Source organism: Leptonychotes weddellii, chromosome 4, assembly GCF_054177405.1.
Source record: "Leptonychotes weddellii isolate Sample4059 chromosome 4, ASM5417740v2, whole genome shotgun sequence".
Lineage (NCBI taxonomy): Eukaryota > Metazoa > Chordata > Mammalia > Carnivora > Phocidae > Leptonychotes > Leptonychotes weddellii.
The window spans coordinates 7,502,448-7,524,525 of NC_138372.1; the positions used below are offsets into that span (position 1 = coordinate 7,502,448).

The 22,078-nt window shown below is 47.8% G+C and overlaps 1 protein-coding gene across 5 annotated transcripts in view; it reads right to left on the bottom strand.

Moving 5' to 3' along the window:
* Nucleotides 1-3,421: 3,421 nt before the first annotated feature.
* Nucleotides 3,422-22,078, bottom strand: part of MTOR (mechanistic target of rapamycin kinase) — a 124,254-nt gene continuing 105,597 nt past the window's right edge. For all 5 annotated transcript variants that reach the window (XM_081816867.1, XM_031030392.2, XM_081816868.1 and 2 more), the window contains 19 exons: nucleotides 21,910-22,010; nucleotides 20,732-20,828; nucleotides 20,370-20,468; nucleotides 19,974-20,096; nucleotides 19,677-19,859; nucleotides 19,134-19,268; nucleotides 18,756-18,930; nucleotides 17,357-17,492; nucleotides 16,623-16,770; nucleotides 15,649-15,771; nucleotides 14,395-14,477; nucleotides 12,733-12,805; nucleotides 11,886-11,960; nucleotides 11,361-11,496; nucleotides 10,627-10,692; nucleotides 7,761-7,841; nucleotides 7,402-7,482; nucleotides 5,043-5,148; nucleotides 3,422-4,352 (listed from right to left, as the gene is read on the bottom strand). In XM_081816867.1, the coding sequence (XP_081672993.1) occupies nucleotides 4,337-4,352; nucleotides 5,043-5,148; nucleotides 7,402-7,482; nucleotides 7,761-7,841; nucleotides 10,627-10,692; nucleotides 11,361-11,496; nucleotides 11,886-11,960; nucleotides 12,733-12,805; nucleotides 14,395-14,477; nucleotides 15,649-15,771; nucleotides 16,623-16,770; nucleotides 17,357-17,492; nucleotides 18,756-18,930; nucleotides 19,134-19,268; nucleotides 19,677-19,859; nucleotides 19,974-20,096; nucleotides 20,370-20,468; nucleotides 20,732-20,828; nucleotides 21,910-22,010 (2,037 nt within the window). In that variant the 3' untranslated portion in view covers nucleotides 3,422-4,336. The remainder of the gene's footprint in view (nucleotides 4,353-5,042; nucleotides 5,149-7,401; nucleotides 7,483-7,760; nucleotides 7,842-10,626; nucleotides 10,693-11,360; nucleotides 11,497-11,885; nucleotides 11,961-12,732; nucleotides 12,806-14,394; nucleotides 14,478-15,648; nucleotides 15,772-16,622; nucleotides 16,771-17,356; nucleotides 17,493-18,755; nucleotides 18,931-19,133; nucleotides 19,269-19,676; nucleotides 19,860-19,973; nucleotides 20,097-20,369; nucleotides 20,469-20,731; nucleotides 20,829-21,909; nucleotides 22,011-22,078) is intronic.

A 22,078-nucleotide genomic window follows, 5' to 3' on the forward strand; every position in this document is an offset into this window, starting at 1 on the left:
GCGACGTGTGCCCACTGCGCATGTGCAAAGTTCATCGACTCTGGGGATGAGCTGGCGGCGAGAAAGAGTTAGTTATCCGTGAGCCCCACCCCCACCCGCCCCACCCCCGACACGGGGAAGTTTACATTCTCTCTTTAACCTCACATTTTATCATCTGGATAGCCTTGTGATTTACGGCGGGACCCGCGGGGCCCAATTAATCTCATACTTAAGGCCAGCCTCTCCCAAGCTCGTCTGGTGCCCGCCTCACCCGCTTGATCTGGGCTCCTGCAATGATCCCCTGTCTCTGACATCGTCTATCTTCTTCCTCGCCACTGGTTCATTCATCGCTGCCAACCACACAGACACAAAACATCACCGCCAACCACACAGACACAAAACATCACCGCACACCTCCTTCCAGCCCCTTATAGGCAAACTACTGGAGAAGGCTCCACGTGCCCCACAAGCTCTCGAGCTCTCTCGAACCCCTCCAGTCAGACGTTCCTGCCCGTCTACACCGCTGGAAACACTCTTGCTGAGGCACCTATTGGGAACTCACACATTTGTGAAATGAATCCGGGAAGAGCTTCTGTTCTGGGGGAGGCAGTTTGGACAGTTCAGGTGAAGGCTGGGAAGCTTAGTGGAGTGTGGCCTTTCTCCTAGAAGCAGGTGTGGCCCACCCTTAATTCATTTGGCTTAGTAAGTGTTCAATAAATGTTAGCTGTTCCCCTTATTTAGAATATCCTATTAACAGGAGTAAGAATATCCTATTAACAGGAAACTTGTTTTCACCCTCCCCACCCTCCCACTCGCACTGGTACCCTGGCAGAACTAAGACCTAGCCTAGTTCATTTTAACAACAAATATTTTTGAGCCTTGTTCCATATGGGTCAACCTGATACCACATATCAGGCTATGCTGTGTGCTTTACGTGAATTATCTCATCCTCAAAACAACCTTTCGGGCTAGATCATAACGATTATCCATACTTTCAGAGGAGGAAGCAAGCACAGATTAAGTAATATGTTCAAAGTCACATGGGTAGTATGAGGTGGAGTTGAGATTTGAAACTAAGTAATTTGACACCACAGCCTTAATTCTTTCAAACTACTTTACGTGCCTCCAGGAGTTTTCAGGCCTAACCTATAGAACTGTACCATATGATAATTGTCTTTCTCTGACTGACTTCTTTTGCTTAGCATAATACCCTCTAGTTCCATCCGCCTCATTGCAAATGGCAAGATTTCATTTTTTGATGGCTGAGTAATATTCCATTGTATACATATGTACCACATCTTCTTTATCCATTCCTCTGTCCATGGACATCTGGGCTCTTTCCATAGTTTGGCTATTGTGGACATTGCTGCTATAAGCATTGTGGTGCAGGAGTCCCTCCGGATCACTACATTTGTATCTTTGGGGTAAATACCTAGTGCAATTGCTGGGTCATAGGGTAGCTCTATTTTTAACTTTTTGAGGAACCTCCATACTGTTTTCCAGAGAGGTTGTACCAGCTTGCATTCCCATCAGCAGTGTAAGAGAGTTCCCCTTTCTCCACATCCTTGCCAACATTTGTGTGGAATTTAAGAAACAAAACAGAGGAGCATAGGGGAAGGGAGGGAAAAATAAAACAAGACAAAATCAGAGAGGGAGACAAACCGTAAGAGACACTTAACCATAGGAAACAAACTGAGGGTTGCTGGAGGGGAGGGGGATGGGGGAAGGGGTAACTGAGTGATGGGCATGAAGGAGGGCACGAGATGTAATGAGCAGTGAGTGTTATAAACAACTGATTAAACACTGAACTCTACCTCTGAAACTAATAATAGACTGTATGTTAATTGCATTTAAATAAAATTAAAAAAAAAAAGAACTGTACCAATGCATGCAAGGATCCCAAAAGTCATTCTTTGCCACATCCCTTCCTTCTTACAGGGTTACATGAAACCATCCTGGATTGATAGGTTAATGAGACTGTCCTTAAAGCTTCGATTAGCTCATCTGCCTTTGGTAATTCACTTCAACAAAGTTGGAAGGTTTTGTCTAGATGTAACTTGAAACCCACTGGATTCACTAAAGATCTAAATCCTGAGGACTCTATGTCTTAAGGAGTATGTCTTTTCCATTGATGGCCACTATTTTCCAGAGTCCATTCATTCCCATGCCCTTTATCTTTCATGAATGGTAACATCACTGGTCATTGATAGTTATTTCATGTAGAACCAAAAAAGTTATGGTGATCATATTTTCGAGAGCAAAAGAGTTGATGCATGGTTTAGAACTATAGAAAATCTGAGACAGGTATGAGACTAACTATGAGGGTTAAAGCTTATCAGTATTACTATTGATATTTAAACTCATCTTTGCTTTTAATAGAGGAGTCCTCCAACAAATGTGCATGGAGCAGCACTGTGGTCCAGGTCTCTGGCAGATTTGGGGGATGCAACGTCATGGGACATAGGGTCCCTGGCCTTGTAATGTTCTTGCTCTTCCTAATACAAATTCTTTGAACAGCTTTTATGATTCAGTATTTCTCACTGGGTAGCTGCAGCCCATAGGAATTTAGAAGTAGAAAATTTACCTGAACTGAAAATGCTGTTCTTTGGAAGCACTCCATAGGCATGCTCTCTGTAGAGGAATCTCTGCATGGCACTTGCCACCTTCATTTAACGCTCTCTCCTCCCCATTATTGTAGGCCTCTTTCCTAGGTCCTGCGGCATCTAGTTTTCTCTTTACCTGTTTGACACTGGTTACCTGTTTTAAAAATACTACTCATATTCTACTTCTTGCTTTTAGAACTTCACACGGTTCCCTGTTGTCCACACATCAGGCTCAAACTCCTTCTTGTTGAACCGAGGCAGGTCACAGTCTGGCTCCACATTCTCCTCTCTGGCCCCCTTCTAGTTGCTATCATTCCCTTTGTTCTCCACTGACCACTCAGCGAGCTATGCTGAACTATGAGGTCCGACTGTGTGAAAATGCCATTTTACATATCAAAAATGGTTTAATACTTGCATTCGGATAGGGTTCAAGTTAATATTTGTCATTCCTGCAGGATATTGTGCTTTCAGACCGACTTTCTGCTGAATGTCTTCACATGCTTCATCTGATCAAGTCCTACTCATCCTTTAACACCCATGGCAAATGTCCCCTTTCCATGAGGATTTCCTGGTTCGGCCAGTGGAATTCGCACCTCCCACTGAGGCTCACACTCTGGGTGTGGTTCTACTCCCCACTTGGCTTGGGGGAGTTACCAGTCCACTCTGACATGATGGCGACCCCGCCTTGTCTGGCCTGTGAACACAAGGAAGGGGACCACACCAGGTAGCTCCCGTGTCCTGCATGGTCCCTTGTACCACATGCTTAGTGAATCCTGGCTGTTGAAGGACCTGCTTCCTTTATAAACTCGTAATTATGAATAAAAAGACACCCATACACGTTTTTAAAATTCTGATGTCATTTATTGGCACAAAAATTATTCAGATACAACGTGGTGTCTAGAATGGCTACACTTGATACTTTGTGCATTTAGTTTACTATTTCTTTTGCTCAGAGTTCCCCGCAGGTACCAGACCTCCCGTCTCTGTGGTCAGCACCTCCAGGACAGCATTTGTTTCCAAGGCCTTGCTCTACACAGAGAGCGTTCAGACTTCACTGAAAACATCCCAGGACTGTGCTGGGGAAGGCTGCTGCGGGCCGCCCTACTGCACGGGGGTCTCTGTGCGTCTGCTCCGTGAAGGCCACCCAGCCATTGCGAGAAACTCCCCTCCCAGCATTCGGGTCTTGGATTGAAGTGTGTAAGTCGCAGCATCATGGGTGAGGCAGAAGACAGACACTTTCCACCCATTTTGGCCCATCTTACAAATGATGCTGTCTGCGGACCAGTGAGGTAATGTGATGGGTGGAAGTGACCAAGTCAGCTTCTCCCGATTCCTAACATGTGTCCTCCATGGCCTGAGGCTTCTTGGCTGTGCAGAGTTTGCTGTATCCTTGTTGAGAGGAACAACTAGGCCATTGTTCTATCAGCAATGCTTATGAAGAGTTCTCTTGTGAGTTAAGTCAAAACCCGTATTTCTAAGTTATCAATCTTCTGTTCCCCCAAATCAATGGCTTGATTTGTGTAGTATTACTGTGTTGACTGTCCTGGGAACCAAATCAAGCCTTGTGTTTCTGACAATATATTCTTCAACAGCAGCCAAAGAGTTGGTTCAAACCAACGTTTAATATACAGTAGTACGTTTCATTTACATTTCAAAATATAAACAAAGTCGAGCTCTCCGACCGTGGTTTCAGTTTAGTGGAAGCATATACCCAAGTTCAAAAGCCTCAAGAGAAACGCGGTCTGGGCCTCGGGTTACCAGAAAGGACACCTAAGATGAGAGAGAGAAAAGAAATATTTTAATAATCTGGGCTTTTTCAAAGCTTTACATGGATACACTGAAAATGGAGAGACCAAGGTCTGACAACCCCCGGGGACATTCCTTGAGATCTCCCACAGCTAACTGTGTTGGACACACTCATCAATTCCAGTCAAGGGCTGATGCCTGCTGGCCCCAGAAGGATACTCCCCCATCAGCCTCCCTCTCAAGTTTCTACCCTCAAGCGTGCCTCGGGCAATTAATCAAAGCAGACCCCAGAGCGGTCCTTGAGGTGACAATCCCAGATCATAAATTTGTCTTTGCATCTCCTGTCGGTGCTCCAGCTTTTCCTTGGCCCTTCCCTCTATCTTGGAATTGACAGCAAAACTCCAGAAAGAACCCCAGTCCCCCCCCTCAAAAAAGAGGGACTTACATACATCTCTAAACCATTTTTAAGGTAATTTTAATTTACTTTGGTGTTTGCCTTCCAAATATGCACCCACGTTACTCAAGTTCCTCCCTTTTTAGAACTGGGGGCGCACATGGCGAATACAAACTTTTTTTAAAGAGATCCGACACTGCGATTCCCCTTTCTGGATCCCTGCACCACCCGCCCCAGGTCTTCCCTGCCACGGCGGGACTGGGGCACGGGGTGGGGCCCTGTGTGCATGTCCGCGCACCGCGCCTCCCACAGACGCTCACCAGCCGATATAGCACTGACAGAGGTTCTCGTGTGACGTGGCTTGTTTGATGAGCAGCTCCACCTGTGTCGGGACATCCAGGGTTTCGTCATGAGAAAAGTCCCGACCTAGGACAGGAGAAACACACACAGTCCTTCTGCACCACTCCGTCCCTGCCCCCGGTTCGGCTGGCCTGTCTGTGCAGCCCTGCTCAGTTTCTCCTTGTCTGAGAGTATGAAGGCTGCATAGCAGCCGGGTTTTTAAATTCACCTCCATGTGACTTGAATACACACCAGTCTCCTCCTAAGAGACTTGGTTCAAAGAGGGGAAAGGCCTGCAGTTGGCTGAGCTCAGGAGTGTCGAAGAGCTGGCTGCTGGGTTTGCAGAGATTCCTTCATCTATTGCAATCATCAGGCAAGTGGATGAGAAACTGTGCTCGGTTTCAGTCCTATAACCTCCATGGTTGGGCCTTTCCTTCCACAGGGAAGCTTGCTTCCATCACAAACCCATCATCTCAGCCCGGAACAGGCACTCATGGCCAGCTGATGAAGCCTCTTTGGCACAAGGGCCACTTCCTGTCCTCCCCTGCCCACCCCCACCAACCCCGTGTCCAAGCCTCCCTGCTGGCTTCTCACCGTCAGCACCCGCCCTCGGCTCCTACTTGACAAGTTCATCCATTCACTGAGCTCATCATTCTGGACCCCTGAGGTGTCAGGCAGTGCTTGAGGAGCTGGATCTGTTCCACAGGAGCTCCCTCTTCGGTGGTGCTGCTGCGACCCTCAGGAGCTGTCCCTCCTCCCGCTGAAGGCTAAGTTCACCTGTGCTCGGATCCCACCTCCTCCCGCTTCCTAGGTGCTTTACACGGTCACCTACCCTCCTCTCACTCCTGTCTTCAAACTTCTATAAACTCATTCCCTTTGTGCACTGAAGAACAAAAGGCTCTCGCGCACTAACCCTACTGCAGCCAGCCCCCACCCCCTTCCCCATGCAGCCGAGCTTCTCACAAGTTTAAAACTTGCCTCCTCTGCCTCACTTCCCTCTCTCACTTCACCTTCTCTTCAACCCCTTCGGTCTGGCTGCCAGGCTCTTCACTCTCAGAAGGCTGCCAGGGACTTGGAGCTGTCCTCGGTGCCTGCCGTCCCTCATGCCTCCTCATCGATCCTTCGCATTCTACCTCCTGAAGATCTGGGGGCCACCTCCCTAGTCTAGTCAACTGTCCAGCCGCAAATTCGGCAGCAGCTTCCTCCCTCCACACAGCCTCCATGGCCAGAGCAGGGAGGATTCCCCGGTGCAAACCCACTGGGCCCCTCCTGCCTCCCTGCTCCCCCTCCAAGTCCTCAGAGCCTTCCCATTGCCCTTAGGACGGAGGATGAAAGTGTAAGGCACTGTATGGTCCCGCCCCGGCCCGCTCAGAGTGTGTGCACTCTGCTTCTGTGCGCTTCCCATCTCGCTCTCTGTGGCAGTCAGACTCGTCTGCGTTTAGACCATTTTTCTTGCCAGATTCGCTCCCACCACAGGGCCCTTGCATGTGCTGTTTCCGTTACCTGGAACACTCTGCCTCTAATTATGTCCTCCTTCAGATTTTAGCTCAAGGGTTGTTTCCCAGGGAAGCTTTCCTGGAACTCCGGGCACTTAAATTCCCTTGTGACTAGCATCACAGCCCAAGCCCTTTCTTGCACCTAATACGGCCCCTTTAGATGCCGACTCCATGAGGGCAGGCAATCTGTCGGCTCCTACCAGCCGTTTCGTCAGCATCCAGGGCTTACAGGTGCTCAACAAATAAAAACAACTTGACTTCAACAGTTCTGTGCCAGGCCCCAATGCTGAGGCCTGGCATCCCATGTCTCATTTGAGCCTCACTGCCTTTTGAGAGAGGCACTCTTCCAGATGAACAGAGAGGCCCAGGGCTCACATAGGGTGTGGTGGAGCTGGGGTCTTCGAGCCCCTTGACCCTCACCTCCTGTCACACCATCTGGTCTATAGGACATGTCTTGCTTTCAAAGGTATGCATTTCTCTCCTTCCATGCTCTCCACTCCGTAACAGTCCCCGAAGTGCAGGAAGGCAAAGGATCAGAGTGGTCAGGTCTGTTCCAATATCAAGCCATGATGATAAGAAAAACTTTCCTGAATTTGGAACCAAATGAACTTTACTCACCCCTGTCTGGTAAAATGAGATTAACATTACTTAGAGTGAGTTTAATGGTCATTAGAGAATCAGAGAGGGTCCTCAACTGATAGCCTCAGAGACCCTCCAGTTAGCTGCAGAGTCAAAGTTTAGGCACCAACACCGCTGGAAAGGGGCCGACCTCCCACTCAAGGGGAGAAAAATCTCTTAAGACTTTATGTTCCTTTTAAGTAAACACACACACACACACACTCACCAGTGAGCTTGTCTCGAACCCTGTTAATAATTTGAATAGCTTTCTTATTTAGGGCCTCTGGTTTCACCAAACCGTCTCCAACTGGAATACACAAGAGTAGAAATAACAATAAGATGGGATCGTCATAACAGGTTCAATGGATGCCCCTGTTTTTCTCAAATATTCACTTTTGGAAGTGCTGAGTAATTCTTCCTCTGTGTCTATCTTTGTCTTCAGAATAGAATGAGATATTCATAGGCCCTTGTCTGCTCAAAGGCGGGCTTGTTGCTTTACCTCACCGACCCCTCTCATGCTACAGCACAGCTGCTATGTTCTTAATGAGCTAGTCGTTGGTGCGATTCCTCAGAGGTCAGACTTACTGAAAGAATGAATAGATTCTGGCACTGTGGTCCCTGTTTTCTTATGGGCAGGTTCCCCAAGTTCCACACCGTCCAAAATTTCTAGGAGGAAAAAAAATCGATTGGCAGAAAATTCCAAGACCAAGAAACCACTGTTGCAAGCGTTAGCTCTACTTCTTTACACACTATATTCCCTTGAACACTCACTGCTACCTCTGAGGGGAAAGGAGATGAAGAATGGTCACTATGTGTTTAAAAGATTTTACATCTCCAAAGCATGAATTTTCAAGCAAACGGCATTTATAAAATGTTCTGACATAGAGAACAGGAGCGTGAATGAATCCCTGGTGACAAAACTTGTCAAAACAACTGATGATAATATAAAGAGCACTAGCTTTCAGTGGGTCACACCCATGACCAAAGTGCTATTCATTCTTTGGAGGAATTTATACATCCTTTCTGGGCAGAGAGAGTCCTCAGGCTTACAGTCATCCTCCACTGATTGTGGCCTTCAGGAGAGAAGAGTCTAGAAGCAGAAGTATGAAGTTATTTACACATTGTTCTTGTACACCACAGGCCTTCAAAATGAAGCCAGGGATGATAATACTTTTATGAATGACCACTTGGAACTTAACTTTTAAGCCACAGAGAACCAGCCAGGTCTAGCCAGAACCATGTGGGGCCAACAGAACCAGCTGTCCCAGTTCCCCTTGGCACGCCCTAGACAGCAGAGAGGAGTCACCCACTAACGTACTAAAGAGGTGGACCCTGAGAATGAAACCTGTTAAGTCTCACTTACTTACTCACATACTTTGGATGAGACCAGTCACCCGCACAAGGTACCCCAGACACCATGAGTAATTCAGACATCATTCACAAATCCTGTCATGGTGTCCAGGCTAGAGTCCACACCTGTTCACAGACTGGACCATAACCTGGCACCTCAATTTCCTGCCCAAAACACCTTCTTCCTTCCCACCCACCCAGGAAGGCCAGCTTAAATCCAGCCAACCCAGGAACTTCCTTAACGACTGCCGTTCAGAGCGGTACCTCCTTTCTCTCAGCCCCACGGCCTCTCCTCCAAACCCAACTGTGAGCTGCTGGATCATACAGTGGACTTTACTGTTCTCTTAATAGTTCATAGGCTAGGGGCACCTGGGTGGCTCAGATGGTTAAACGTCTGCCTTCGGCTTAGGTCATGATCTCCAGGTTCTGGGATCAAGCCCCACGTCGGGCTCCCAGCTCAACGGCGAGTCTGCTTCTTTCTCTCCCTCTGTCTCCCCTCTGCTGTGCTCTCTCTAATGAATAAATAAAATCTTAAAAAAAAAATAGTTCATAGGCTATACAGTTTGGTCGATTCTATAATGTGATTCTGTGCTTCTCCATGGTAATCTCTGTATGTCACATTCTTCTTGCACCCTTAAACATTATTTGGCTTAGCTAAGCAACTAGTTGCACATGTTCCATAAACGTCTGTAGAGAATATCTACTTTTTTACACCCCAACAGTATTTCCAAGGTGTGAACTATGTTGTTAGATGTTATGAGGGAAAAGGAGTGGGCTGGGGAGGGGGGCAAGGGGGGTGTGTGTGAAATAAAGTTAAACAGCTTTACTCTAAGACCTTTGAGAGGTTCCATATACAAACCCTGTTCTGGCTCTCGGAGGGGCATTATCTTCCTGGGACCCTATTCTGTGGACGCACTCTTGGAAAGTGTTTCCTGTGGCTTCCCGGCTCCTCAGCCGGCAACGTAAATACGCTTCTACTGCTTCCATCCTCCTATTCCTGAGCTATTAACAAGGCTCTAGGACCATGTGATACAGCTAATAATTATCCCAGTCCAGACACCACTAAAGGGCATACAAAGTACTGGCTAATATTCAGACATGCTTTTAATTGTGTATTTTTGTTTTTGTTTTAAAGATTTTATTTATTTATTTGTCAGAGAAAGAGAGGAGAGAGAGAGAGCACAAGCAGGGGGAGCGGCAGAGGAAGCAGGCTCCCCACTGAGCAAGGAGCCCGAAGCGGGACCCTGGGATCATGACCTGAGCCAAAGGCAGACGCTTAACCGATTGAGCCACCCAGGGGTCCCTAAATGTGTTTTTATAGATTAAGCTCGGATAGAAATTCGGATCAAAATTCCTGAGCCTTAGGTACCCACTCCATCCTGAGAAGCATGAAATAAAAAACAAAAGAAACCAAAAAACTGGGCACCTGGGTGGCTCAGTTTGTTAAGCGACTGCCTTCGGCTCAGGTCATGATCCCGGAGTCCTGGGATCGAGTCCCACATCGGGCTCCCGGCTCAGCGGGGAGCCTGCTTCTCCCTCTGACCCTATCCCCTCTCATGCTGTTTCTCTCTCTCTGTCAAATAAATAAAAATAAACAAAATCTTTAAAAACAAAAAACAAAAGGGCGCCTGGGTGGCTCAGTTGGTTAAGCGACTGCCTTTGGCTCAGGTCATGATCCTGGAGTCCCTGGATCGAGTCCCGCATCGGGCTCCCTGCTCCGCGGGGAGCCTGCTTCTCCCTCTGCCTCTGTCTCTCTCTCTCTCTCTCTCTGTCTCTCATGAATAAATAAATAAAATCTTTAAAAAAAACAAAAAACAAAAAACAAAAACCAAAAAAAAACAAAAAACAAAAAACTTATGCTCAGTAAATATTTCCAGACCAACTTTCTGAAGTTAACTAAGTGCCCATTAGACACTGTTTTAGCAGGGCCAGAATTGCTGCGGGACTGCATCACTGGTCAGAGCCTTTAGAAAACATGCTTCCGGGCATCTGTTACCGCCTCCGCTGTGCTTCCTAATGGCAGTCACAAAGCTCTCCCTGTTTAAGACACACTCTGGACAAAAGGAAACAGAAGCTGCAGTCTCCCAGGGGATGGACCCACCTACTGACTGGCCAGCAGAGTAGGAATCCGTCCTTGTTCGGGACCGCTTGTTGCCTTTGGTATTTGCTAGGGAAAGAAACAAAGAGAGGATAAAAAAGGCTTCAAACTCTGACTTGAAAGAAACTTGGTTGATATGGTATTTTCTTACAACCATAAAAATACAATTTTTTACTGAAAGCTAAAGTCCCTGAGAGAGAGCCCAGGATGGATCACTCAGGACGCAGGGGGTGTCAGCATGGGTATGCAATCCTGTGGGACACTCTGTGTCGCTGAGCTGAATTTAGACGCTGTGGATTAGATAACAGAAGGTGAGAGTGGGACTGATCGGTGTGGGTGAGACACCAGGGTCGGTCACCCTCTTCCAAGGAGGAGGAGCAAAGGGGAGACAGAGATGCAGCTGCCCTAGATCGCAGGCGCTTGTGTCTCCTGTCGAGATTCCAGCTTGCTACTCTGTATGAAATCCGAACAGACAAGAATCACCAGGGTTTACCCTGAAAGTATTTTAATTAATATTTAAATTGATAATTGGTGTTTTTTGTTTTAGTTAATAAGAAAAAGTACTTGAAATTCATTTCCAGCCACTGGAACAGCTCTGTGAAAACATAACCCAACAGCCCAGTAATAGAGCTCAGGCTCCGGGCTGGCAGGGGGCAAGGTTAGTGAAATGCAACGTGTCCGATATTCCCAGTTTGGAGGGTGCTGGCTCCAGCTCCCAGGCAATTGCATTAACTCACTGTCCATCAGCCTCCAGTTGAGCAAGGGGTCGTAGACAAAGGCTTCCAGCACGGCCATGACACTATCCTTGTGTTCCCGAAGCACTTCCATCACCGTGTGGCATGTGATCCTATAGTTGCCATCCAGACCAGTAACCTGCAGGACCAGAGCCACTCATCAAAGAGGTCACCAGCCCCGGCCCCGCCCCTGAAGGCCTCAGGACAGAAGCGAGTCGAGAGGGTCTGTCACCCGAACTTAGGAAGCAGACACAGGCCATTACTGATGTATCAGGCTGGGAATGTGTTCAGAGCAAGGGGTCAGGTCAGGCCTGTGATTCATATGACACAAGGTCTGATGTGAAGCATGGTGAGACTCTCTCAAAGGTCGATCATTTCTAACACAATGAAAAATATCAGGAAACAACCACAGAACCAACCCAGGCATTCTGGGGAACTGATGAGACCGAACAAGCCAGTCTGTGTGCAGAGGCGGTCTTGACTGTGTTGGTCCCATTCCAGAGCAGCTTATTCCCAAGACCCACTCACCTCCATAGCATTGGTCAGCATTCTTGTTAGTCTAAATGGAATCTTCTCTGGGAATTTCTCCCTGGTCATAGCAACCTATGGGGAAATAAAAGAGAAAAACCAAGTCCAATGGCTAGATTGTTTTTTTTCTTTTGTATTTTATTTTATTTATTTATTTTCCAGGCTAGATGGTTTTCTTTAGCTAAAGCCAGGCAAAAACAGGTAGCTTTTCTTTGCATTGATTTCAATTAGGGCATAGAAATGAAGTGGCTTTAGTTTAGTGAGGGAACTTGTCACCGGGCTTTTAAAAGATAACTAAAGGGGCGCCTGGGTGGCTCAGTCATTAAGCATCTGCCTTCGGCTCAGGTCATGATCCCAGGGTCCTGGGATCGAGCCCCGAGTCGGGCTCCCTGCTCTGCAGGAAGCCTGCTTCTCCCTCTCCCACTCCCCCTGCTTGTGTTCTCTCTCCCGCTGTGTCTCTGTCAAATAAATAAATAAAATCTTAAAAAAAAAAAAAAAAAGATAACTAAAAAGACACACACACACACAAAGGGATAGAGGGAACAAAGAAAAAGGACAAGTGTGCATCACACCAGGCCTTTGACCAGCAGGCCAGTTCAGGATGAAGATTCCTGAGTCAGAGGGTGTGTGAACAGTGGCCCTTGCCTCAAAAGGGGTTAGAGTCCAGTTACAGCAAGTATCAATGAGCACGGGCTTCACTTCTTAGTTTGACTTCCTATTGCTCTGGTAGGAGAGGCAGCGATCAAGATAATGCATTTTGAGCTTAAGTTTGCCTGAATGGTCAGAGGCGGAAAGGTGGTCATCTGGAAAGGTAAGCTTTACATGGGGTTCTGGAACACGTGCTCACCTCAAAGCAGTCCCCAAAGTCGATGTGCAGGATCTTCCCACTCAGCCGGTCCAGCATTAGGTTGGATGGGTGTCTGAGAAACAGAAGAGACCATGGAACAGCCACTAGAGCAGCACAGGCGGACAAATCAACAAGGATGGGATATTCCGGGCCCTGTCCACAGGCCAAAGCCAGCCCCCACCTGACTCTGCAAACACAGTTTTTCTGGACACAGCCCTGCCGATTTGCCATGTCCCGTCTCAGGCTGATTCTGTGCCACAAGCAGACATAAGAGGCTGTGAGATATCATATGGCCAGCAAAGCCTAAATTATTTCTTATCTGGCCCTTTACAGAGAAAGTTTGCTGATCCCTGCTCCAGGTCCGAAACGAAGATGGATCAGTGTGAAATCACAAGTTGCATTCCTGAGGTCTTCGGTCACAAGATGAATCCTGTCTGGCGGTGCCGGCGTCTCAGAGTGACGAGGCTCTGTCTTTACCCTTCAGCACCCATCACGGGGTCCCATCTCCTGAGCCCCCAGACTAGGAAGGGTCATCTGGCTTTTGTCACCAGGAATTCTCCTGGCTCTTTTTAAAAATGAGAATTCATTATTTTTGTGGGAAAAAATTATTTTTACTCTCAATTGCACGAGACATGATCCCAGGAGAAAGAGTTGATACCAAGGAACTAGTTTTTCGAAGACTTCCAGACAGTCAATTTCTGAATATTCCTAAGCTACTTTTTCAGTCAATACATGTGGATAAAATTCATTATGCAGAAATATCAGAAGGATCTACTGTGGTTAGTTTCAATTACAGAAATAGAATTATTTATCTCAGCACAGTGGTGACTGATGGTTGTTACTGAATCAGTAAAATCCATCATATTTTTAAAATTGTTATTTATTTTATTTAAAAAAATTTTATTCATTTGACACAGAGAGAGAGAGAGAAAGAGAGAGAGATACCGAGAGAGAGAGAGCACAAGCAGGCGGAGCTGCAGGCAGAGGGAAAAGCAGGCTCTCCACTGAGCAAGGAGCCCAACTCGGGGCTCGATCCCAGGACGCCGGGATCATGACCTGAGCTGAAGGCAGAGGCTTAACCAACTGAGCTACCCAGGCGCCCCCTTTTTTAAAAAAGTAAACTCTACACCCAATGTGGAGCTTGAACCCACAACTCCAAGATCAAGAATCACATGCTCTATTGAATGAGCTAGCCAGGCGCCCCTATATATGTTTTTTAACATATTTAACCAGCCTATGGAGAAAGTAGTACCCAAGAACTAGGTTCTAGTTTGCTGGGCTGTTCTGTTGCATGGATAATAAACAGGGACTAAGGCTGGTGCTGCAAACAAGACCTACAGGTACAAAATACAATTTTTTACCAAATGGTCATAAATATTACTGGAAAATGAAAGGAAACTGTTTAAGAAAGGTACAATATAGGGGCGCCTGGGTGGCTCAGTCATTAAGCGTCTGCCTTCAGCTCAGGTTATGATCCCAGGGTTCTGGGATCGAGCCCCGCATCAGGCTCCCTGCTCTGCGGGAAGCCTGCTTCTCCCTCTCCCACTCCCCCTGCTTGTGTTCCCTCTCTGGCTGTCTCTCTGTCAAATAAATAAAATCTTTAAAAAAAAAAAAAAGGTACAATATAGAAAAAGACTACAAAAACAAAATCAATTTACTCACCTATCTCCCAGGCCCAAAATATACCCAACCATGGACATGACTGCTAAAGAGCGGGTGTAGTTGGTTCTTCGGTCAAACCACACCTGGAACAGAGGAGCGCACATGAACCGAGGCTCTGGAAGCTAACTAGCTTCAACATAATTATACCTCAATCAGTTGTCTTCTTATGTTCCATCAGTAACTAGTTAATAACATAAAATGGAATAAAGACCTCATTTATAATTGTAACAACGGCAAACCATGCTTGGAATAAACTTAGAGATCTATAGAACCTAGATGAATAAAAAAGAATTAACCTTTGCTTAGGAACATAAAGACCTGAGTGAATGAAAGTACCCATTCAAGACCATTAAAATGTAATAACCTCCCAAATTATTTGATACATTTAATGTAATTCCACTCAAAATTCAGTAGCACTTTTTTTGAGGGACCGTGACAAAATGATCCCAAAATTTATCTGGAAGAAGAAAAAATTAAAATAGCCAATGAGAAGAGACTTTTTATTAATAGTTGTATTAAGAGTGTGGTACTTGAAGAGAAATACACTTTAGAGAGATCAATGAAATAAAACAGAAGCCCCAGAAAGAAATCCAATGGCATAGAAAAATTTTTTGTATCATAAAAAAGGACTCTCTTAAATAGTAGAGAAAAGATGGATTATTCGGTAAATACTGTGATGTTGGCTAATCATCTCAAAAAAATAAAATTTAAATCTTAAATTCTGAATTGGGTTGAGGATTTAAATGGAAAAACAAACTTTATAATCAGTACAAGAAAATGAATGTAGAAAGATACATATCTTGAGGTGGAGAAGGCCTTTCCAAATACAAAGCCAAAGGGAGAAACTTCAAAGAAAAGGATCAAAAATCTGGTAACTTCTAACTTTTAAAAAATGTCTATATATCAAAAAAACCCCCCAAATCCCAAACCAAGAAACATACCATAACAAAAATTTAAAAACCAAATAAGCAGGAAATTTCTAACATGTATGAAAAAGATTTAGTATCCTTAATATAAACACAACTCAAATACTATTTTAAGAAACGGGAGAAACATTAAATCACTAAATCTATATCTGCTAAACTGCACAGCTCGCCCACTTAATTTCTGTTATAAAAGACAGTACATAATCTATAGCTGCTCGTCACAAAGATGAGTCCACCAGGCGCACGCAAAGAAACAAGAAAGCCAGCCCCGGTACGAGCGCGTGGGCCAGAGGGCAGAGGCGTGCACGAGGAGCCCAGAGAGTCGTACCTCGGAGCTGGGGCTTTTCAGCCACAGCAGCTTGGCCAGGTCATCGCCGGCTGTGTTATTGACGGCGTGCTCAAACACCTCCACCTTCTGCATCAGCGTCAGGTGATCGTAGTCTGGAGCCATCTGCATCAGGACACAACCGTTCTGAGAGCAGCCCCGGACTGGCAGCTTCAACCCAGGAGGAAATAAGGCTCTGGGTCCGGGCAGAGCTGGGTTCTGATCTCACCACCCCAGCCCAAAGGAAAAGGAAGTAAGAACAGTACAAAAGGGAAAAAAAGGGTATGGCCAACGGGACCTGATGACCACGGGAACTGCCAGGCCTAAGGGTGAGAAACATCAGGGCCCACCCGAGTTCAAGCCTACTGGTGTCCAAGAGAGCACTGGAGCCATCGAGGTTCTGGGTAACAAACAAATCTTTCTTTCTTTTCTTTTCTTTTTTAAGATTTTATTTATTTATTTGAGAGAGAGAGAGAGCACAAGCAGGGGGAGCTGCAGGCAGAGGGAGAGGGAGAAGGAGGCTCCCCGAGGAGCAGGGAGCCCGACACAGGGCTGGATCCCAGGACCCTGGGATCATGACTTGAGCCGAAGGCAGTCGCTTAACCGACTGAGGCACCCAGGCGCCTCACAACTCTCCTTCTTATTACTTGCATCTCTACTAACATCATTTCCCCATGTGGCCAGTGCCCCGTATACACCAGGTGTTCGGTCAATACACGCTGCCTGATAAACAATACTGTGCGGTCTCACCTAGAATGCTGAACACCTAATTTCTGGGCTTTAGGGTCCTGTTTCTTAGAGGTAATCTGCTTTAGGACTCACTTCATGAAAACTTCTTCAGTAGAGAATTCTCCCAAATAGATTTTTCAGTGATGTACATACACAGAAGAACGAGAAGAGCAGCTTTGTAGAGATTTCCCAACTTGCGAGTTACGTCAAGACATTCAAGCACTGGGTTTGGCAGCCTCATCACATACCCGCAACATGATGCGATGCTCGATGTTGAGAAGGATCTTCTTTTTCTCTCTGTAGTCCCGGATGAGGGCGTGCAGCGTGTCGCAGTGCGGGACCCAGCCGATGAGGCCCGAGTTGGTGGATAAGGGGATGACGGCGTATCTCTGGATGCTGGCACCCCCGGGAAAGCAGGGTTGGTTATCAGACGGTAACCAGAGTGCACCTCTGAGCCCCTCACAACACATGCACACGGGTGAATGGCGGCCCCCGCACAGGGCTGCTGTCAGGTGTGCATGAAGATGGCCGGGGCTGGCGGGAAAGCACCACCAGCCTCCTCAACCTGCCTGACAAACTCACTGCTGTCGGGGAGCAGCCCAGGACTGTTTCCAAGCCAAAAACAACCTCCAACTTAATATCCATGTTCTTAACAGAAAGACGAGGAAGAGAGCAGGGCGGACAGGGAAGGTAAAACACACCAGATGTGCAGCATCCCTAGTCTAATGGCCACGGGCCGTTCCATTCTGGACCCTCTGGTGGCTGTCACAGGCATTTCCCTTGAAAGTTCGCTAAAAGTATGGACAATTCTTGTTGTCTTTGACACCTTGGCTACTGGTGACTTCCTGTCAGATACATAGGTCTACAACCGATTTCATGAAGAGACACGACCACATGGGAGGGATGTAAAGAAACCCTAGAAGACCAGTCAAATCGCTGCTGTGCCCCGCCCCCCCCGCCCCCCGCACCATGTCCTGAATACCTGAGGTTCTTGCGAAGAGACGTTGGGTCATTGGCCAGAAGGGTGTTCACCAGGCCAAAGAGCTGCATCACTCGCTCGTCCTGCCGCAGGTCTTCGTGGCCCTTCAGGAGGAAAACAAACTCATGCCCGTTGCTGCCTGTAGAAATGGTGGGAGCAGTTAGCACAGACCAGCCCTGTATTCCCGAGCTCCCAGAGACTACGTGTACCCCACCCAGTCACACTTCCACACAAACACGAAAAGTACCCTAGAACTGATGAAAAGAATGGCCCTGCTTTTGATGGCCCCTAATGAAATGTTGGTCAAATTACAAATAAATAAAATTAAAATCAGCTCTGCCTTTGAAGATCAGGAATGATTCTGCACAGAGATGGTCATTCTGTATGTTCCCTCACAACCCACTCTCTGCCCTTCTCTGTCTTGCTCGGGCCTGTGAAACCTGACCCTGGGGTCCCATCACCTGGGGTCCCAGTTGGGCTTGGCCAATGGGGGCACTGGCAGGAGGGAAGTCAGAGGGCCAAAGGGTTTGCCCCTGACAACGGCCAGGCTCCAGTTCTAGAATTTTCCAGTGTCCCTCCACCTGGGCTACAGCTTCTGGTGAATGGCCTCTCTTTCGGGGTTATGTGCTCTCGATGGGCTCCTTGTCCTTTCGGGTCTGGAGGGTGGGGGTGAGTGATAGCTTCTCACTGTTGGCTCTCTTAACTCTGCTCACAGAAGGAAATAGGTCCTTCTTTCAAGTCTCTAATGAAATACTGTGGAGAGCCTGACTGACCCATGTTTTAGTATCAAGAGACACCAGCCCACGGAGAGATGATCACCTGGGAACCACCATGAACTGGTGCTGGTGAATAACTACTGCATTTAAAAAGCAAGAGCCATATTAAAGGTGAGAACACTCGAAGGGCCACCAGAGCATCCAGGCCTCCCACAACTACCTACCTTAATAGGTCACAGAGCTCACTGTGAGAACTCATTTCCACTTCAGTTTGTTCCTTTTACACAGTCATTTCCCAAAGAGAGAGACCGTGATGGTGAAAGAGAACATTCGAGAGCCCAGGAGCCCTTTCTTCAGCTCTGCTTGTCACCTACCACACCTGCATCCGGATGCCCCTTTGTTGGCCCTGTCAGTCCCCTGCAGCTGCCTGCCACCCCCACCTGGCCACGCTGCACACCTTTACAGTTCCCTCCGCATATTCTACTGCAGGGCGGTTAGGCTTCACATAAGCATCGCGACGGTATGAACAAACTAGGAGTCCTGAGGAGGATGTAATGGGAAACCCGCTGGTGCTCTATTTCTCTCTCCATAAACATGGGAAAGATGCCACATGGAAAGATCAGTGGTGTGAATGGCGAGCAGTGATTTCAGAAAAGGGGAGGTGGCAGAAGCACATGGGTCCTTACCCATGAGCGTCAGCTTCCGGGGCCTCTGCTTGGAGGTGATGACCTGCAGGGACGGCGCTATGGACTGAATGCGAATGATCGGCTGGTTGGGGTCATACGTTCCTGGCACAGCCAATTCAAGGTCCCGGCACATCAGAAGTTTGGGGGAAACATACTGCAGTTCTAAGGAGGTGAGCTGTGAATAAATTACCAAAGGGGTTAGCTTTCCGCCTCCAGGGAGGAATTTAAATGCAATTTAGGTATTTTTCAAGAGATGGCTAATAGCAATGACTTGTCCTAGAGTCTGCAGATAGAAGTGAAACCAGACGCTTTAGAGTTAGTGTTAGGAAAACATAAGGGACAATGACAGTTAACGCTGCTAGAACCTGAAGATCCTACCTGAGGCAGCTGCTTAGAGATTCGTCTGAACACGTGATAATAGAGGTCCCAGGCTTGGGTGAGGTCCTTGACGTTCCCGGATTTCATGTACTTCCTGCACCACTCTTGGGCCTCCATTAAGTCTCGACCATATGCCTGAGCGGGGAAGCAGGGGAAGTACGCGAGTCGTCAAGGTGTGGACTAAGCCGCAGGCTGAACCCCCAAGCAGATAGCACAACTGCTTGGCCGCACGTGACGGCTGGACGGCTCTGGGCCTTCGCAAGGCTTAGCAAGGACAGCATGGAGGCCCGGTCCTGGAGGCCCCAGTCTCAGGACGGCTTATGGGCAAAGTAAGGAGAGGCATGAGCTCAGGAAGGATCTCGTGGTTTTCCAGTTAAAGCTTTGGGAGGGTTCTTATAAGTTAGTGACAATTAAATTGCTGATGTTTTTATATTCTGTGACCTCCGTCAGAGTACATTTTATTCAAGTCAGCAGGGAAGCCAGAGAGAAAGGGGTCTGGTAATGGCTTTGGGTCATGTCAAGCCGTGCTTTCTTATCCCATACCTGATTAAAAGATGTTTCCTTCAGAGTCTGGGGGCCCCGTTCCATCATAGCATGCAGGGGCTCCAGCACCTCAAACATGCCTTTCACGTTCCTCTCCCCGAAGTACAAACGAGACGCTTCTTCTAGGCCTTCGTGCCACATCTCGTGCCAGAGGATGGCCACGCGGATTAGCTCCTCGCTCACCTGGACCAAAGAGGGGAAAGACAGAAGTGCCAAGGATGAGCTAACCTCAGAAAGGCCTGTCTTGGAGAGACAGGAGGTCCTCTTGCCAGCAGCACCGTTGTGAGGAAGACTCACCATCATGGCCTGCTGGACCAGGGTGTTACTGTGCTCACACATGTTCTTCAGAATCTTGTTGGCTGCGTTGTGGCGGGCCGTCGTAGTGGACTTAGAGGCCACGGTCAGGGGGTAGATGAGGGCCTGAGGCAGACACGGAAGGAACACTTGCAAACTCTTTCAGGAAGATAAGAGAGACACAGAGGATGCTGCTGACACTCATTTGAGTCCACCACTCAATCTTGGGGCGGGTGGGGGGCTCTCTTCTTCAGGATGGCCCCTGGGCCTGCCAGCTGGACAGATGGGATGCCTGGCTCCCAGTTCCTGCACTTGCATCTCTAGAGCAGCTTTCGGAAAAGCTGAGACCCAGATCAGAAGGTCAGCTGCTCGAGGAGAAACTGCCAGGGTGCCACATACCTGGGGGTGGTACCGGCCAATGTCTGTGAGAAGCTGGTGAATGAGGCGGCCCACCAAGGGCCTAGGCGTATCGATTCTTGCGATGAGCTGCGGTATAACCTGGTATTCAGACAGACACCATATGCAGCGCGTGAGATGTGAAAACAACTAGTTATTCTTCTGGGCAATGACCAGCTCTTGAAACTTGTGGTAGATGCTGGTAAGCTCTAAAACGGTTCATTCCCTTCAGTTCTCTGGGAGAAACTAAAGAAAATACGGAGTCTCGACCTTGGGACCGATCCCCCCTTCTTTACCACTGTTCACTGAACACCACATGATCCCAGGAGGAGACAGAGCAGGAGTGAGACCTGAGCCGGCCTTACCTGTAACCAAGTGTCAATCTGGATCGCTTTCACCCCCTCCACTAAGGCTTCATTTACATCTGGCCAGTGACCATAGTCAAACCATAAGGTGAGGACTCTGGAGAAGAAGAATGAGAAAATCACAGAAAATTGAGTTTCCAAATTTTTATCTTTTTTTTTTTTTAATCTTTAAGACTCTTGAGAAAAGAATAATTGGCAAAGGGGCGCCTGGGTGGTTCTGTCAGTTTTGTCTGACTCTTGATTTTGGCTCAGGTCATGCTCTCAGGGTCCTGGGATCGGGCCCCACATCGGGCTCTGTGCTCAGCAGGAGTCTGCTTGAGGATTCTCTCTCTCTCCCTCTGCCCCTCCTCCCCCTGTTCACACTTTCTCTTTCTCTAAAATAAATAACTCTTAAAAAAAAGAATGATTGGCAGGGCCTCAAATCAGTGGTTCTCCAGTGTCTGGTCTCGGGGACCACCTGGGAAGGGTGGTTGGTGATGGTCGTTAATACTTGGCTCAACACAAGGAGGGGCATCCCAAGTGAACCATTATTTTGTTTCAGATAATGTAGAGGGTTCAGCATGGTCTAAGCTCAGAAATCTAACAGATGAGCCCAGGGACAACGTATGCATAATCTTTGCACATACAAAGTCACCTGGAGACCAGTGGCAACAGGGTAAATGTAGGACTCAGCTGTCCCCGTCACCCATAGCCTCTGTGTCATTTGTTTCGGCCTCTCTAAGTGGCCTCTCAAAGCTGAGGGGAGGCTCCTGGGTGGCTCAGTTGGTTAAGCATCTGCCTTTGGCTCAGGTCTTGATCTCAGGATCCTGGGATCGAGCCCCATGTCGGGCTCCCTGCTCAGTGGGGAGCCTGCTTCTCCCTCTGCCTGCCTCTCCCCCTGTTCCTTCTCTCTCTCTTGCTCACTCTCTCTCGAATAAATAAAAATCTTAAAAAAAAAAAAAAAAGCTGAGGGGATTTCAGCACTACTGCCACAAACAGATACGCTTCTTCCCTTCATGACAGAGCGCGCACGGAGCATTCTCAGGCCAAGCCTCCTCCTCAGTCTTGGCCGGTGGAGGCTGGTCAGCCGTTACTCTTGGATATATTCATCACGGTGGGGAAGGCGAAGAGGACATCACGAGTGATTCTGTGTCCTGCTGCACACACAGCCTACCAGGGGCCCTGCCCTTCTCTGATACCTCAGGGTGTCCTGGAGGTTGTTGCCTCGTGACAAGGAGATGGAACGGAAGAAGCCCTGGACGGCAGGGACGGTGTACATCAAGAGGGTTTTGGACAAATCCTGTTGGAACACACGCATGTTAATGGACACTCTTGCCTTAGTTTTCTCATCTGTAAAAGGGGCCTCAC